The sequence below is a fragment of the Rhinopithecus roxellana genome, chromosome 8, assembly GCF_007565055.1.
Source record: "Rhinopithecus roxellana isolate Shanxi Qingling chromosome 8, ASM756505v1, whole genome shotgun sequence".
Classification (NCBI taxonomy): domain Eukaryota; kingdom Metazoa; phylum Chordata; class Mammalia; order Primates; family Cercopithecidae; genus Rhinopithecus; species Rhinopithecus roxellana.
In genome coordinates this window covers 38,380,443-38,397,820 of record NC_044556.1, presented here as the reverse complement: position 1 = coordinate 38,397,820, position 17,378 = coordinate 38,380,443, and the positions used below count along the sequence as shown (strand labels likewise).

Here is a 17,378-nt window from a genome sequence, read left to right as displayed (position 1 = left end):
AAGTCATTAATATCGAATTAACCTATCTTCAGTGTCAAGTGGGATTCTTTCATAGTCAACAGTGAATGGCACAGCACTGTACAAATAGTATACAATACTGCTTCCCAAATTTAATGTGACTCCCTAAGTCTGGGTGGGGCTAAGAGTCTGCATTTCCAACAAGCTGCAACAACCAACAACCACACTCTGTGTAGCAAGGGCATAAGTTATTCCCTCTTCCACACTTATTCCAATTTTATGTTTTTCTACCTGAAATGACCTTCCCATTTCTCCCTAAATCCAAGCTTCAAAGTTCAGCTCAAGTTCAGGTATCTCTCTGACGTCTTCAACAAATCACTCTAGACCACACCATCTCCTCTCTTAATTTCTAAAGCATTAGTTGGCTATACTATTTACTGGGGAAACACTGCTTTGTATCATTATATAATGTGTAGATATAGTTTAACTCTAACTTTCAATGATGTGTCATCTCCTGAAGGAAAGAAACTCTAACTTATATTGCTATTTCCCTCTAAAGAACCCAACACACTGCTATATACATAAAAGTCTATCTCATATGTATAACAAATACATAGAGTCCATCAAATACATTTTTTAACTAACTCCTTGCATAATGGTATAACCAAAAAAAAAGAAGAAAAACAACTAGTAACTCTGTTACCTAATTTTTGTTCCAATCACTAATTAAGACTAGGCCAGGTGCAGGGGCTCATGCTTATAATCCCAGCACTTTAGAGAGCCAAGGCAGGAGAATCACTTGAGTCCAGGAGTTCAAGACCAGCCTGGACAACATAGTGAGACTCCACCTCGATTTAAAAATAAATTTTAAAAAAATTCTGGACAAATTATTTAATCTGCAGCTGTTTCTCTCTCTCTCTCTCTCTCTCTCTTTTTTTTTTTTTTTTAGACGGAGTCTTGCTCTGTCACCCAGGATGGAGTACAGTGGCACAATCTTGGCTCACTACAACCTCTGCCTCCCAAGTTCAAGCAATTCTCTGCCTCAGCCTCACAGACGCACATCACCACACCCAGCTAATTTTTGTATTTTTAGTAGAGACAGGGTTTCACCATCTTGGCCAGACTGGTCTTGAACTCCTGACCTCGTGATCCACCTGCCTCGGCCTCCCAAAGTGCTAGGATTACAGGCGTGAGCCACCGCGCCCAGCCTTCTCTCTCTTTTTCAAGTAAAATGGTAACACCACCAGCTGACCATCTCTTCTTCCTCAATGGTTTAATTTTTTAAAAACAAACTTGTAACAAGCACCAAAACTTTGCAACACATTATGTTATGCACCTCAGAGGGTAAAATGGATAAAAAGTAGTCCTTTCCTTCAAGGCACATACATTCAAGCGAGGACAACAAATAGTCATGTGTTATACATCACTTAACAACTGGGATACGTTCTGAGAAACGTGTCATTAGGCAAGTCCATCATTGTGCAAATGTCAGAGTGCACTTACCCAAACCTATCTATAACCTCCCACACACCTAGGCTATATGGCATAGCCTATTCCTCCTAGGCTACAAATCTGTAAGGCATGTTACTGTACTGAATATTGTTGGCAACTATAACACAGTGGTGAATATTTATGTTTCTAAACATACCTAACATAGAAAATACACAATTAAAGATTTTTAAATGGTACACCTGTATAGGACACTTACTATGAATGGAGCCTGCAGGACTGGAAGTTGCCCTGTGTGAATCAGTGAATGAGGAGTGAATGGATGTGAAGGCCTAGGACACTACTGTAGACTTTATAAACAATGTACAATTAGGCTAAATTTATTTTTTAAATTATTTCTTCAATAATAATTAAACTTACTGTAGCTTTTCTACATTTTAAACTTAAATTTTTTTTAACTTTTGACACTTGTAGTAACACAGCTAAAAACACAAACATATTATATAGCTGTACAAAAATATTTTCTTTCTTTACATCCTTATTCTATAAGCTTATTTCTATTTTTAAAAATTTTTTGAACTTATTTGTTAAAACCTAAGACACACACACATTAGCCTAGACCTATGCAGAGTCAGGATCAATACCACTGTCTCTACCTCCACATCTTGTCCCAATGGAAGGTCTTCAGGAAAACAACATCTGAAGACATGGAACCCTCATCTCCTATCACACCATGCCTTCTTCTGGACTGTCTCCCGAAGAATCTGCCTGAGGCTGGTTTACAGTTAACTTTTTTTTTAATAAGTAGGAGGAGTATACTCTAAAATAACAATTAAAAACATAGCATAGGAAATACTAGGCGATAGGAATTTTTCAGCTCCATTATGATCTTAAGGGCCCAGTGTTGCATATGCTGTCATTGACAGAAACATCGTTATGTGGTGCATGACTGTATATCCAAAGCTATGAATGCAAGGCGGACTGTGAGGAATGCTGTATTAGCCATAGTGAAAATGAAGTTCATGACAGCACAAAGAATGGAGATGTGAATTCCACCTAGGAGAATCAGGAAAAGGTTGTTAATGTGATACTTGAGCAGGTAGTAAAGGCTGCTAAGGAGTTAATGAAAACAGAACTCAGGAAAAGAAATTATTTGGTAAAAGCAATAGCCTGATCAGAGTCAGGAGAGTAAAGAATATATCTTTACATAACTGGGAAGAATTATATGGCTAGCTCAGCTTTTCCCTAATCAGTCATCTGAGTACCCTTTGCAAGTTTTCACATGCCCATTTTCTGTCTGCTACTATTTACTCAATAGTCTTCTTTAAAATCAATTCAAATGTTTTAATTTCAGTAAATTAACATAAAATAGAATTTTATATCAATACAGACATCACTTGGCAGGTGGAACTACAAAAATATGCACAATGTTAGAACGCCAAGTGTTAGCTAGTATGTTTTTATTTAAGGTGGGCCACAGGAGATATTTTCAGGCTAGATTTAGGAGAGGGGTGAAAGTGAAGGAGCAGCTGTTTTTGCATTTTATGCCCAGGTTGGGGCACGTGCCTTCGTGCCTCACACAGCTTACCACTTATGTGCTGGTCCACCTCATTGGCGTGGCACAGTCACGAGGCTGCAACCGCTCCACCTTCCCGTGGATCCTCCTTCAGCTGCTCTGACTTCTTGCCCAGGTACATGTTTAATTCTGTGATGAAAGGCAGCCACTTCATCAAGGTTGGAGGCAGGGAGAATGACACAGATTCCAGTCACTTCTGATGGGCTCCAGATCATATCTTCCCTTCTTGACTACCTGCCCTGCAGACTTCAAGCTCCAACATCACACACAAAGACAACAGCCTTACAGGGACTGCTGTACCAGCTCCCGCAACAGTATACAGTCAAATCTCCATAATGAATGATGCATCGATTATACATATATAACCCTACATAAACACACATACACACACATGCACACACACACACATATCCATCCTAGGGATCCTGCTTCTCCAGTAGAACTATGACTGACACAACATTAAACAAATATGGCAAAATATTTGCATTTATGAAATCTGGAAGTAAGTACATGTGTGTCTGTGATATTACTCTCTGTATTTTTCCATCAGAAATGTCTCATACTTTTAAAAGAAGTTTTAAAAGAAAATGAATAAATACAATAAAACAGAATAATGTTAAGTTCCAACTAGATAATGTTTGAAGCTCTTCTAATTCTTTCATTCTAGTTCATTCCCTTTGTTAAAACAGAAATATATGGAAATGTTTTTAGAAGTGCTAACAGCAAATGAGACTTTCTTCTTAGATAAACAGGACTAAAGAAGGCTTGAGAAGGGCATAACTCTCTCACTTTATTAATAGTTAATGGTATTTAATACAATTTCCATATATCTACCATGCAGGGTATTCTGCAGAGAATGCAGAAAGAGAGGAATAGAAATAACTGATGGATTACACAGAAGCAAAAATAAAAGTGAAAAGATATCCCTAGAAAGAGGGCAGAAACATGTCTTCCTCTTGGACATGTTCCCTAACACAGAAGCTATTTAAGATAGGTGAGGATGAAAAAAATTTTTGAAGTAAAAGGAAACGATGTTTAGAAAATTTACACTAACTAACTTCTATTTTATCCATGAAGTTGGGACAAAAAGCATCTAGGTAGAACTAGACGAGTGGAGTCAGGAGAAGTCTGGTCTTGAGAAGAGTGATAAACAATCACCTGGCAAGAAGTAAAGGTCAGAACAGAAGAAAGAACCAATACCATGGGCTGTGTGGGTTTGTGAACTTGAAAAAGAGGAAGCATAACATATGCAACACAAGAGAACAGAATAGCAAATTACATTATGGCCATATATTGAAATACCATGTTACAGCCACTAAAAAATACGTAGCTATTCCTTTACGTGCATAACAAGGCATTCACAACATTGCTGAGAGACAAAAATCCACTTACAATACACATTTCTGCAAAAAAGATGGATATACAGTATTTATATAATAAAGAGTCTGGAAGGCTATACACCAAAATGTGAGCATGCTTTACTTTAGGGTGGTAGAATCACTAGTGATTTGTATGAATTTCTATATTTTCTCTTTTTTCTACAATCACCACATGCCATTTGTTGAGTACTGTATTGTGTCCGATGAAGGCAGATATCAGTTCATATAAGTGTTTGGTCAAAGAAGTCAGAGAGGAGAGTCCTGAGCTGTGAGCATCTTTGGATTTGAGAGTCTTTTTCTTCTAAGGCAACTTCTTTTTTTTTTTTTTTTTTTTTTTTTTTTTTTTTTGAGACGGAGTCTTGCTCTGTCTCCCAGGCTGGAGTGCAGTGGCCGGATATCAGCTCACTGCAAGCTCCGCCTCCCGGGTTTACGCCATTCTCCTGCCTCAGCCTCCCGAGTAGCTGGGACTACAGGCGCCCGCCACCTCGCCCGGCTAGTTTTTTGTATTTTTTAGTAGAGACGGGGTTTCACCCTGTTAGCCAGGATGGTCTCGATCTCCTGACCTCGTGATCCGCCCGTCTTGGCCTCCCAAAGTGCTGGGATTACAGGCTTGAGCCACCGCGCCTGGCCTAAGGCAACTTCTAACTGTGGTGATGAACCAAGCTAGTATTCTGAAACCTAGGGTCAACACTGCCACAAGGCCAATTAATTGCTGGGCATTGGGAAACTCTGAGAAATCCTAAACTTGCAAAACAAATTAAACTTTCGTGATCCAGTCATTTCCAAGCGAACAGTAGAGACTGAGGGATCATTTGCCTAATAACAATTGCCTAATAATGCCATCTTGCAGCAGAGTAGCACAGCATTCAAGCCTAGTGTTCTTTCTGCCATATTCACATTGCCTGTCTTCATGACTTTAATGACTTTTTTTGTGCTATCTTGGGAGATAATACCTTCACTGTCAAGGCACAAGTCAAACAGCCATGGATGGCCTTGGAAGGCATTTGGAGCAGGGGCTGGGTGCTGCAGAGGCATCAGGCTAGTTGCTTCCCATGGAATGTCCTAATTCTTGAGATATCCAGGCCCAAAGGAGCTCCTTAACTCTTCTGGAGGCCTCCTGTATCTCTACAACCTCCCTGGATGAAAATCTGTCTGACAGATCAGCAACTTTATCTGCTCTACACTAGGGGGCAGTGTCTGCCTATGGACAACAACAGTTTTCCTGAGGGTGTGGGGGCCAGTGTGGCTTTGGTTTCTTTGACCAAACTACTGTGTTTGTCTCTTTGCCCCACCCACCTAAACTGGTGAAAGGCAAAAGTTCCCAGATCACCATAAACCCTCAGCAGACCCAACCTCCAGGCCACTGTGTGAGGGCTGATAGAAATAAAATTTGACAGTCGGAGCAGCATAAAACTTGCTCAAACCGGCAGAGAGCCCTGGTAAATGGCCACATGTTTTGGAGTCATGAGAGGGTCTTACTAAGACCATAGGTTCTCACCACGGCTGAAACCTCAGTGGTGGTGAGAACACCCTGGGGATGACAGCTGGTCTTTATAACTGAACAAGGGCTTCACTAATGCTTACGGTGTGAACTTCATCACTTGCTTATGCCAGGGAGGTTAGAAGAACCAGCTATGATCTCAGTCATATCTCACCAAACCTAAGAATTTCTTGTGAAGGGAGGGACATGGTGCCATGTATAAGCAGATAGGGGAGGTAAGTTGTGATAGCATTCCACATGAAGTTTAACAAAACAGGCTGAATAAAATCACTCTACCCCACCCTCCTGTGCTTAAAGGACCACAATTCACAGCCATAATTGATCAAAGGAATATTGATTTTAAAAAAAGAATGAACCATTATTCTCATACAGCAAACTATAGTATTCTCTCCTAGATATGCATATCTTCTTCCCTTTACCATCTTTTCACTTAAAAATATTTAATATGGAAAAGCAAAAAATAAGATTCATGAAACTACTATCACAATCAACAAATGATAACAGATGCAATCTCCTTTGTACCCTCCCTAAGCCCACCCCTTCCCTTCCTTCCCCAGAGGCAACCAATCTTATGAATTGGGTGTGGATCTTTCTACTCCGTGTTCTTATATTTCTACAGTGTTTATATATATTTATGAAGCAAATATAGCATTGGTTTGTGTGTTTTTAAAATTTGTATTAGGAATATGTGTCAATAGTATATACGGTTCTGCTTTTTCTCACTTAACATTGTGTTTTAGAAATTCCTCCATACAGTCATATATAGATCTAGTTCATTTATTTCAGATGTTGTATTCTATTAAATTTATACCACATCTTATCCAGTCCTGTTTTGAAAGTCAGGTGGTTCTAACTTTTGTTATAATAGACAGTGTTGCAGTAAACATCTTACACATATCTCCCTATGCACATGCTCAAGGGACAATGTAGGATATGTACCTATGAGTTCAATGCTAGGTTTTAATTCTACTAGATGGTGCCAAATTGTTCTCTAAATGGGGTATAGTTTCTATTTCTCATTTCATCACACTCGTACTGTTAGATTGCTTAATGTTTGCTAATATGGTAAGTGTGAAATGGTATTTCATAGCCATTTTAATATGCCTGTCCCAGATGACCACTGAACTTAAAACATCTTTTCGTGTGTTAACCATTATAGTTTCCTCTTCTGCAATCATTCCACTTTTTAAAATGCCGTGAAAAGCTATTTATTGCATGGATAATGTTAATGTACTGGTCATTCCAAGATCTAAAAAATAAGGTTATTAAGAGTTTATATAAAGGCTGGGCGCGGTGGCTCAAGCCTGTAATCCCAGCACTTTGGGAGGCCGAGACGGGCGGATCACGAGGTCAGGAGATCGAGACCATCCTGGCTAACAGGGTGAAACCCCGTCTCTACTAAAAATACAAAAAAAACTAGCCGGGCGAGGTGGCGGGCGCCTGTAGTCCCAGCTACTCGGGAGGCTGAGGCAGGAGAACGGTGTAAACCCGGGAGGCGGAGCTTGCAGTGAGCTGAGATCCGGCCACTGCACTCCAGCCCGGGCGACAGAGCAAGACTCCGTCTCAAAAAAAAAAAAAGAGTTTATATAAAAATAATGCATTCTTGAACACCAGAATCTAAGATGAGATTCATAGCACAGCATCACAATTTTGCTGGCGAATGCTTGTTATAGATTACATGTTCCTGATAGTAAATGGGGGTTTTAAATTCTGTACAAATTATACTGCAATGTATGATTCATGATTTTGAGGAAAATGACAAAGCAGGAGCCTCTGGCTTAGAACAAAGAAGTAAGGTCCATTTTCATTTCATGTCTAAAGAAATCAAGAAACAGTGAATTGTATTTCAACCTTCCTCCTCCAGAGAGCCTAGACAACAAGCAAACACATACACAAACACAAAATAGTGATGATGGCAGCAACTCGGAATGACCATCAGAAGAGAAACAGTAATACACTAAATATAATTATTCCTATTTAAATATCACGGCTAGCTCTGATCCTAGGAACAGTAAGTACATTTTGATGGTAAGAATGTTTCTAACTGTAAAGCTTGTTGCTTATTCATAAATCAACCATTTTTACATAGGCAATCTTTTTCCCTTCACTTTTTGTTTACGTACATTAATACCACATATCACCATTTTCAGGGCATTTGCATCTTATGCTGAGGAAAAATCTGCAAAATCTGCATGTGTTCTTTAGTTATCTCCTAGTTGAACGCTATCGAGATTCCAAAAATTGTGTTTGCAAGGAGTATGAAGGCAAGTCTCCTAGCCAAAGGAAACGGGATAGTGAGGTAACTTTTAATGATTTACATCATGGTACTAATAATTCAAGAAAACAGTTAACCAAAAACCCTTTAGAATTGGCATTGCTATGTGGTTTTGTCCTCTTAGTTTGAACACGGATGTGTTTGGAGTAAAGGGAAAATCATTTTTAAAAATAATAATAATGGTCCCAGAAGAAGGAAAATGTTAAAAGGCCTGTAAAGTTTCCACCTCTGTCCTTCTGGTTTTGTGCCTCTCAACTGGGGTTAATCACTACCAAATAGCAGATAGGGAGAAGGCTCCCACTGGAGCAGAGGCTCCCTCTCTCTGGTCTTCTTGCTGTGTTGTTGGTCTGCCCCTTGCTTGGGCAATGGTACGAAAACTCCTTTGATTTTAAAAGCAGACAAACCCCCTTTCGTTTAAGGTAACTGTGTAAAAAGGGCTTCTTACTCTTCTGGGGGAAGCAAAACCTCACCCCCAAGAATGATGAAATCACCTGTGATACAACTGAGCAATGGGACTCCACGGTATTCCCACCCTACAGACCAGCTGCCCTAACCCAAAACATCTCCAACAACAGACTTGGTAGACAGGTCTTTGGGGATATCCACTCTCATACCCAGGATAGCTCTGGGTGGCTCTACAACCACCTGGATCGTGTATCTCAATGGGGTAACTGAGTCCTTAAAAACATGTAGCATGTGAAGGATTCACTTTTGCCTAGGCTGGCATCTCCTCCACTGGTATAGGCACAGCTACAGGGCATCTCCCTGTCCACAACTACGAAATAAACAACCAGTCACTCCTCCCCAACACTCTGAGACCTGGTCCTTGTACAGCAAATACTGACCATAAATCAGCCAAGGTCTAGTGAACGGTCATGGGCATGGGTTTGGAACTTTTTGATAGTAAACTCTAACTGGGTCAACCACAAATAAGTCAGAGAAACTTAACAGGTCCTAAACCCAGAACACTGGCCTTTTTAGAACCTCACTCCACTGAAGACAAACTTACTCCAAGTTAGTGGATACTTGGCTAGGCAAATAAGAAAATGATAACAGGAAGTGAAGGGTAGGGATAGAGAATTGGGGAACTGGGATTGTTCAAGAAAGGAAGTAGTTTCCTGGAATTCATGGCTGGAACAGAAAATGGGTTTTCTCAAAGAAAGTTATAAATAAAGATCAGGCATCATGGTTGCAATTCAACTTTTTCTGTATTAAATACTCTTATCTAGCTTGAACGTTTTTTCTACCTGGGGAAAGCTTGTTTAAAGCTAGAACAACAAGCTTAAAAGAACTTCAGAATACCGCATATTCGTGACCTGGGAACTGTTCTGCTAGACAAAGAATTGACTCCATCATTTGAACCGTTTCTGGCTGATGATGAAATCAACTGAACTTCCAAACATTTTAATCAATAAGTCAACCCCTTCCTTCCCCCATCTTCCTGTTAAGCCACTGCCTTATGCAAGCTTTAAGCAACTTGTGGACTGGTGGCTATCTCCATGACCACTCTGCACTTCCTGCAGAATAACTATTGTCACATGTTAACTAAATTACTTAACTGTCTGCCTGCCCCACCCGCAGCCACTGGAATGCAAGCTCCAGAGGGCAGTGAATGATTTGTCCACCATGGCATCCTTATGTTCAGCACATCCTAGCCCGTATTAAACGTGTTGACTGAAGAAAAAGTAAAGTGGCTGGCTCACAGCAAATACTAAGAAAGGATTTGTGAATGAAATGCCTTTGGCATATTGAGAGAAGCGGACTAATGTCAAATGAGCCATTTAAGTTGGTGAAGGACTAACCCTTGCCTGGCGCAGTTAATCTGTAGTGACCTTTCGCATATGGAATCGATATTTTGAGGCTGGGGTGTACAAGCAGGTTCTCAGAATTCTTTATAATGAAGAAGTGATTCCATTTGATAACCACACATTGTAAATGGCACTATTCGGCTTACAGGAGTCTCAGCCCAAGGCTGGCGCAGGGCCTAACGAGCCAGCAGAACTTAAATCAGAGGGAAATAAATTCTAGGCTTTGAAAGCCCCTGGAAGAGTAACTCCCCTCAAGCCCAGGAAAAGAGGAAGAGGATACCCAGCGCAGAGGGAGGCGATCCTAGACACCTTTTGTCTGCAGGTTATCAAGACTGTGTCCTAGATTCCAAGGTGACAATGCCACAGGTAGGGTAACAATTCCCTTCATATTTGCAGCATGTTACAGACAACAGCGTAGGGCAGGTAACACAATTTTGCATCCCTCTTTAACCAGCATAGCGGCTGAGGAACCTCCCCCAACACGCTCCTTCCAGCACTCAAGGCTGCGGGGTGGAGGGCCCGGCTGAACCCAAGAGACTCTGAGGCCGGCCGGCGACCTTGACGCTGCGGGCCGGGCCCAGGCCACCGCGCGGCGCCTCGCCCCTGCCCCACCCCGACGCTCGCCACACCTCGGTGTTTGCAGAGCCTCGGCTTCGCCCTGGCGGTCTGGGAGCGGACGCCTAGCCGTGGGCCGGGCGGCCCTGAAGAGGGAAGTGCGGCTGCGGGGCCGCGGGGACTTACCTGCAACAGCACGGCCAGCAGGAAGCACAAGTACATCTGGTAGATGCCCATCTCCCCCACTGCCTGGAACGCCTCCTCCACCTCCATGGCGGGCAGCGCGCAGGAACTCCGCCACCCCGCCGCCCGCTCAGGCGCGGCCCTCCCGCCCGGCGCGGCAACCCCTGGGCGCCCGGCACCGGCTCTGACCCGCCGGGGCGGGGATGGGAGCGCGGGCGGCGGGGCCGGGGCGGGGCGCCTGCGCGGGTGGCGGGGCTGTCAGGCTCGAGCGGTGGCCGCGGGGCGGGGAACGGAGCCGGGCGACGCGGGGCGAGGGGCGAGGAGGGCGTTCGAGATCCGGGGCTGGATGCCCTGGACCCGGGCCTCTGGACTTCCTGTTAAAAAAAAAAAAAATGGTGTTTTGTTTTGAGAGGGATCGCTGCATTCCCTCTAAAGTGAGGAAAGAGGAAGTGGGCCGGGCTGAGGGCCTGAGAAGAAACGCCCGGACCGCGTCCGCGTGTGACCCAGGGCTCTGCCTACGGGGGACCCCGCAGCTGGCGGGCGGCCTTGCGGTTCTCAGCGATGCCTGTCCTTTTGCCCAAACCAGTTTAATGCAGGGGCTTGGGGAGCCCTAGAGCCTTCAGAGAAAAGTGCTGTCTGTGCAGCATTTCTTTCTAGTCCTACTCTGTGCTAGCCATGGGTTAAGTACACTGCTAGGTAAGCAAATTCTTGTAAAACCGCCAGATACATTTGCTTATAGAAGTAGGCACGAGGTACAAAGGAAGCGCAAAAGACGAAGGATTAATCTTTGGGGCAGGAGGTGATGCCTGCCAAGGTATTTAAAGGATAAACGGCAGTTTGTCAGGTGGAAATTAAAAAACAAAAAAACAAAAAAAAAAATCGTGGCAGGGCCAAGGGACACTGGAGTCCCCTCATGCCCACACTCCCTAACCTCATTTTCTTTTTCGTTTATTATGTGTTGTCTTTTTTAACAGCTGCGTAGTATTCCATTGTCTAGACCATGACTCCTAGTTTAACATTGAATAGAAATGGCGACCAACTAGTGTCCTTGACCTGCCAGCATCCTTCTTATGCTTCCAAATTTTCCGTTAATTGTGATGTCTGTTGCAGCGTATTGGTAGCTAGGCTTTATGGTCAACTGCTTTCTTATTTTAGCAATTAAATGAATGCTCACTGTAACTGAATTTATCAGTGGGTTGGAAACTGTAAACTATAAACTCTAAGATTTTTTTCTCTCTTAAGGAAACGTTTTCTGTGTAGGTACTACTAATAGTTAAAAAGTTTCCTTCTTTGGCTGTTTTCTACGAATCCTCATTGTTAATAAATGCTGAAGTGTGACAAGTGCTTTTTGCATTTATTGACATGATCCTATTGTTTTTCTTCTTGAATCTGATAATCGGGTACATTATGGTAATAGTTTTTTTGATATTGAACTTTGGAACAAATCCTGTTAATACTTGCTCATGATATTGCTATTTATTGCCAAATTTAATTTGCTAGTGTTTTGTCTAGGGACTTTACATCTGTGACTAGCGAACTAGGCCTATAATTTTCTTTTCTTCCTGATGCTCATGTCTGGATTTGGCAGTAAGATTTTATAGCGCTTTCATAACATGAGTGTGAGTGTTTGGTAAAACTCTCCGGCAACCATCTACACTTAGTTTGTTTTGCAGGGGGAGCCTGTTTATTACAGATGTATAGATACGGGTCAAGATAGATGTGTATAACTAGATATATTTGTATGGCTTTGCATTGCTTCTTGAACCGCTTTTTTTTCTAGAAATTATTCTTTTTTATCTAGTTGAGAAATTGTTTTTGGAATAAACTTGTTCACATTGTTCTCTTGGGGTTTTTAAAAATAAGGGTCTAACTGTGTTTAGGTCCCATTTTTCATTCTGAATGGTGTTCATCTTTGTTGTTCCAATCTTAACAGTCTTGCCAGAGGTTTATCTACTTTATTATTTTTTTAAAGAATTCGTTTTGTGAATTTTTTTATTTTTTTGTTTCATAGATTATATGAATTCTTTCCTTTTTTTTCACTTTTGTTACTCTGTAATTCTTTCACTAGCCACATGACTTGAAAGTTTAGCTTCTTTGCTTCTAATGTTTCTTTTTTTAAGAATAATTATATGGGGCTGGGCGCAGTGGCTCACACCTGTAATCCTACCACTTTGAGAGGGCAAGGCAGGCGGATCACCTGAGGTTAGGAGTTCAGGTCCAGCCTGGCAAACATGGTGAAACTCCGTCTCTATTAAAAATACAAAAATTAGCGGGACATGGCGGCACAGGCCTATAGTCCCAGCTACTCAGGAGACTGAGGCAGGAGAATCGCTTGAACCTGGGAGGCAGAGGTTGCAGTGAGCCGAGATTGTGCCATTGCACTCCAGCCTGGGCAACAGAGCAAGACTCTATCTCAAAAATAAATAAATAAATAAATAAAGTAATTACATTTAAGGCTGTACTTACCTTTCTATAGGATTTTGCTCCATCCGACAAGTTTTGTCATGTGGTACTTTCGTTGTCTTTACTTTTAAATATTTCATGACATTGTAATTTCCTCTTTAACCAATGAGCTATTTTTAGTGCATTTTTTGTTTCCAATTAAAGGTTGCTATTTTTTTTTTTACCATCTTTTTAGTGTTGTTTGTAATTTATATGCTTTGTAGACAGAGATTATATTAAATCTTGGAAATTGTTGTAATTTTCGTGTGACCTAGTATGTGATTTTTCTTTTTTCTTTCTTTCTTTTTTTTTTTTTTTTTTTTTTTTTTTGACAGTGTCTTTCTCTGTCGCCCAGGCTGGAGTGCAGTGACTTGATCACATCTCACTGCAGCCTTAACCTCCCCTACTCAGGGGATCCTTCCACCTCAGCCTCCCAGGTAGATAGAACTATAGGCACACACTACCAAGGCTAATTTTTACTTTTTGTAGGGATGGGTTTTTGCCATATTGCCCAAGTTGATCTCAAACTCCTGACCTCAAGTGATCCACCCGCCTCAGCCTCTCAGGGTGCTGGGATTACAGGTGTAAGTCACCATGCCCAGCCCTGGCCTTTTTTTTTTTTTTTAATGTTCCACACGTATTGAAAATAACATATATTCTCCACTTGTTGTGTGCAAGGTTCTCTATTAATCAAACTTGTTGATCTAATTTTATTTAAGTAGTTATATTATTACTTAATTTTTCTCTGCTGAATATATCAGTTTTTAATAAATATATCAAAATTTTCCAAAATTAATATCATTTTTGAGTGTATCAAGTTCTCTGTCTCTGTGTGCTCATAAAGGTACTAATTGAATCTTTTTTTATCATGATGAAATAGCTCTTTTTAGTGCTTTTGGCCTTTTTTATTTTGTCTCATGTCAATATTGTTGCATCACTTTTTCTGTTGTTTGTATTTTCCTTGTAATCTTTTTATTCTTATATCATCTTTTTACGTTCATCCTTTAAGTTTCTCTCTGCTTAAGGCATGTGTCTTAGCCTATTTTGGCTCCTATAACGAAATACCTTAGATTGGGTAGTTCATAAACAATAGAAATTTATTGCTCACATTTCTGGAGGCTGGGCAGTCTGAAAATCAAGGCACCAGTAGATTTGGTATCTAATGAAGGACTGCTCTCTGCTTCAAAGATGTCACCTTCTTGTCTCATCCTTACAGCAGGAGGACAAGAGAGCTCTCCGGAGTCTTTTATGAGGGCACTAATCCCATTCATGAGGATGGAGCCCTCATGATTTAGTCACTTCTCAAGGGCCCTACATCTTAATACTATCACAACATCTTAATACCATCACATTTGGTATTAGGTTCCAACAGTAATTTAGGGGGACACTGCTGTCATTTGAATGTTTCCCCGCCAAAATTCAGATGCTCTCAATGCAAGAGTATTGGGAGGTGTGTAGTGACCCTCGCCAGTGAGAATTGAAGTGGGAACTGCTCCTAGCAAAGCAACCAGGCAGGGTTGTCCTGTTGGGTTTTAGACTCACTTAGGAACTGTTACCCCTTTCTTCTTTCCTATTTCTCCCTTTTGGAATAGCAGTGTCTATCCTATGCCTGTACACTGTTGTGTTTTGGAAGCACATCACTTGTTTGATTTCACAGGTTTACAGCTGGGGAGGAATTTGTCTCAGGATGAACCATGCATTGGTTCCCATATCTCTTAACTTTATACTTTATAAAGTTGGTGCTGGAATGAGTTCAGATTTTCGGGGCTATTGACATGAAATATTTTTATGTGACATACATTTGGGTGAGGGGGCAGGGGCAGAATGCTATGGTTTGAATATGTTCCCCTCCAGAATTCAGATGTTTCCAATGCAACAGTATTGGGAAGTGTGGCCTTTGGGAAGTAAATTACTCGTGAGGGTTCTGCCCTAATAAATGGGATTAGGTGCCTGTATAAAATGGCATGACAAGGGAATTTGTCCTGTTTGCCCTTCCACCTTCTGCCATGTGAGGATATAATATTCCTCCTCTTTGGACAGTGCAGCCCCCATCAGACAAAAAACCTGCTAGCACCTTAGTCTTAGGCTTCCCAGCCCCTAGAACTGTGATAAATAAATTTATTTTCTTTATAAACTACCAAGTCAGTGATACTCGGTCAGAGTAGCACAAACAGACTAAGACAGACACTAACATTCAGACCATAGCAGCATTTTTATGAAAGGAGGACTTCTTTTTTCCATCCAATTTGATAGTGTCTGTCTTTTATTTTATTTTTATTTTTATTTTTACTTTTTATTTATTTATTGTTTTGAGACGGAGTCTCACTCTGTCACCAGGCTGAAGTGCAGTGACACGATCTCGGCTTACTGCAACCTCCGACTCCCTGGTTCAAGCGATTCTCCTGCCTCAGCCTCCTGAGTAGCTGGGATTACAGGCACATGCCACCACGCTCAGCTAATTTTTATATTTTTAATAAAGACGGGGTTTCACCATGTTGGCCAGGATGGTCTTGATCTCCTGACCTCTTGATCCACCTGCCTTGGCCTCCCAAAGCACTGGGATTACAAGCATGAGCCACTGCACCCGGCCATCTCTGTCTTTTATTAGATGAGTTAAATCCATTTATATTTATTGGGAGCGTTATATCAGAAATTATTTCTACCAACTTATTTTGTTTTCTGTTTATCATCTTCTTTTTCCTTTCTGGCCATCTGTTAGATTGTTAAAGCTATTTTTATACCGCCTCTCTCTCTTTTGCTCTTTTGGAGAGCTACAGATTATTATTATTTTGATAGTTATTCCTACATTTTTAACATCCACAGAACTATGCACTTTTCCAGTGTTTGCAATTATCTAATATATCTCTCTCCTTTTCAAACTGGATCAAAACCTACACAAGATTCCAAGGATACTACTGTATCTGAGAAAACTTAGAAGGACCTAAAGATGTTGTATTCTGGAAAACTTTGTTAGTTGACCCAAGAAGAGATGATCATGAAGCCAAAAACACTGACATAGAAGATTCATGTGAAGTTTTACTTTCATTGTTAAGAAAAATTATCCTAAACTTGGAAATAATAAGAAAGCAAGAAGAGGTGGGTGTGGGTTTTTTGTTTGTTTGTTTTCTTGAGATGGAGCCTCACTCTGTCACCCAGGCTGGAGTGCAGTGGTGTGATCTCAGCTCACTGCAACCTCCGCCTCCCAGGTTCAAGCGATTCTCATGCCTCAACCTCCCAAGTAGCTGGGATTACAGGCACCCACCACCATGCCTGGCTAATTTTTTATTTTTAGTAGAGACCATGTTGACCAGGCTGGTCTCGAACTCCTGACCTCAGGTGATCTACCTGCCTCGGCCTCCCAAAGTGCTGGGATTACAGGCATGAGCCACTGCGCCCAGCCGTGGGTGTGTTTTTTAATGTAGTAATGGAGCATTGTTTAACCAGTCGGCCCCCAGGATTATTTAATTCTATAGGAGAATGTTCCTGCATTTGACTTTACTATTTACTATATTAATAAGAGCTCAGGCACTGTGCAGTGAGTTGTCAACTTATAGATTTTTTTAGTATGTGGTAGAGATGTAAGTGATTATGTTCAGTAAGAAGGATAATCTATGATTTCATTACCCTGTAGGACATTAACAGGTTTTGTATCTAATCTAGCAGTCCTACTCTAGCATTCTTTTTTGTGTGTGAATAATAATTTCTTCAAATGCTCTTAGAACCAGCTTATCCTGCTGGTTCCCTCATCAATTATTGAATGGAATAAAAGCTTTGACATAGATTCATTCTATACTGGTAAGAGAGTCATGTTTTTAACTTTTGAGAATTTTTTTTTGACACCATGATGTGTTTGAGTGAAAAATATATATAAATTAATATTTTTTATGACATACAATTAATAATTAAGTGTTAATTAGATGTTAGATTAGTTCGTCTTACTCCCTAAAAGTATATATTTTAAGTGCGTCAAAAACTCTTCTATATATTCAGTGTTTATTTACCTTGTATTGGGATCTACATGCCAGAAGTAATTGATTATTGTGAGAACAGAAAGTGCAATCTGGGGAGTGTCTGAAATGACGTCTGATGAATTGACAGAGACCAGGAAGGGGCTGGAACTTTTTCCTACAGGTGATGGGAACCACTGAAGTGTTTTAAGTTGGAGTGATGTGAGTTTTAAAACATGATTTGGCAGCAGTGGAAAAAAATGCATATAACACCACTTAAGACATTATTGTAATGGTCCAAATAG

The 17,378-nt window shown here is 41.0% G+C and overlaps 1 protein-coding gene and 1 long non-coding RNA gene across 6 annotated transcripts in view; one reads left to right on the top strand and one right to left on the bottom strand.

Moving 5' to 3' along the window:
- Positions 1 to 11,045, bottom strand: part of SLC22A15 (solute carrier family 22 member 15) — a 97,169-nt gene extending 86,124 nt beyond the window's left edge. For 4 of the 5 annotated variants that reach the window (XR_004058776.1, XR_004058777.1, XR_004058775.1 and 1 more), the window contains exon 1: positions 10,688 to 11,045. Coding sequence is in view for 2 of the 5 variants with exons in the window: in XM_030935881.1 (XP_030791741.1) it covers positions 10,688 to 10,774 (87 nt within the window). In the remaining 3 variants the exon portion in view is untranslated. The remainder of the gene's footprint in view (positions 1 to 10,687) is intronic. The other variant, XM_010367908.2, reaches the window with a different exon arrangement.
- The window catches only part of LOC104665936, a 54,833-nt gene continuing 47,440 nt past the window's right edge, over positions 9,986 to 17,378 (top strand). Inside the window, exon 1 of the long non-coding RNA XR_748481.2 lies at positions 9,986 to 10,312. This is a non-coding gene — a long non-coding RNA (uncharacterized LOC104665936). The remainder of the gene's footprint in view (positions 10,313 to 17,378) is intronic.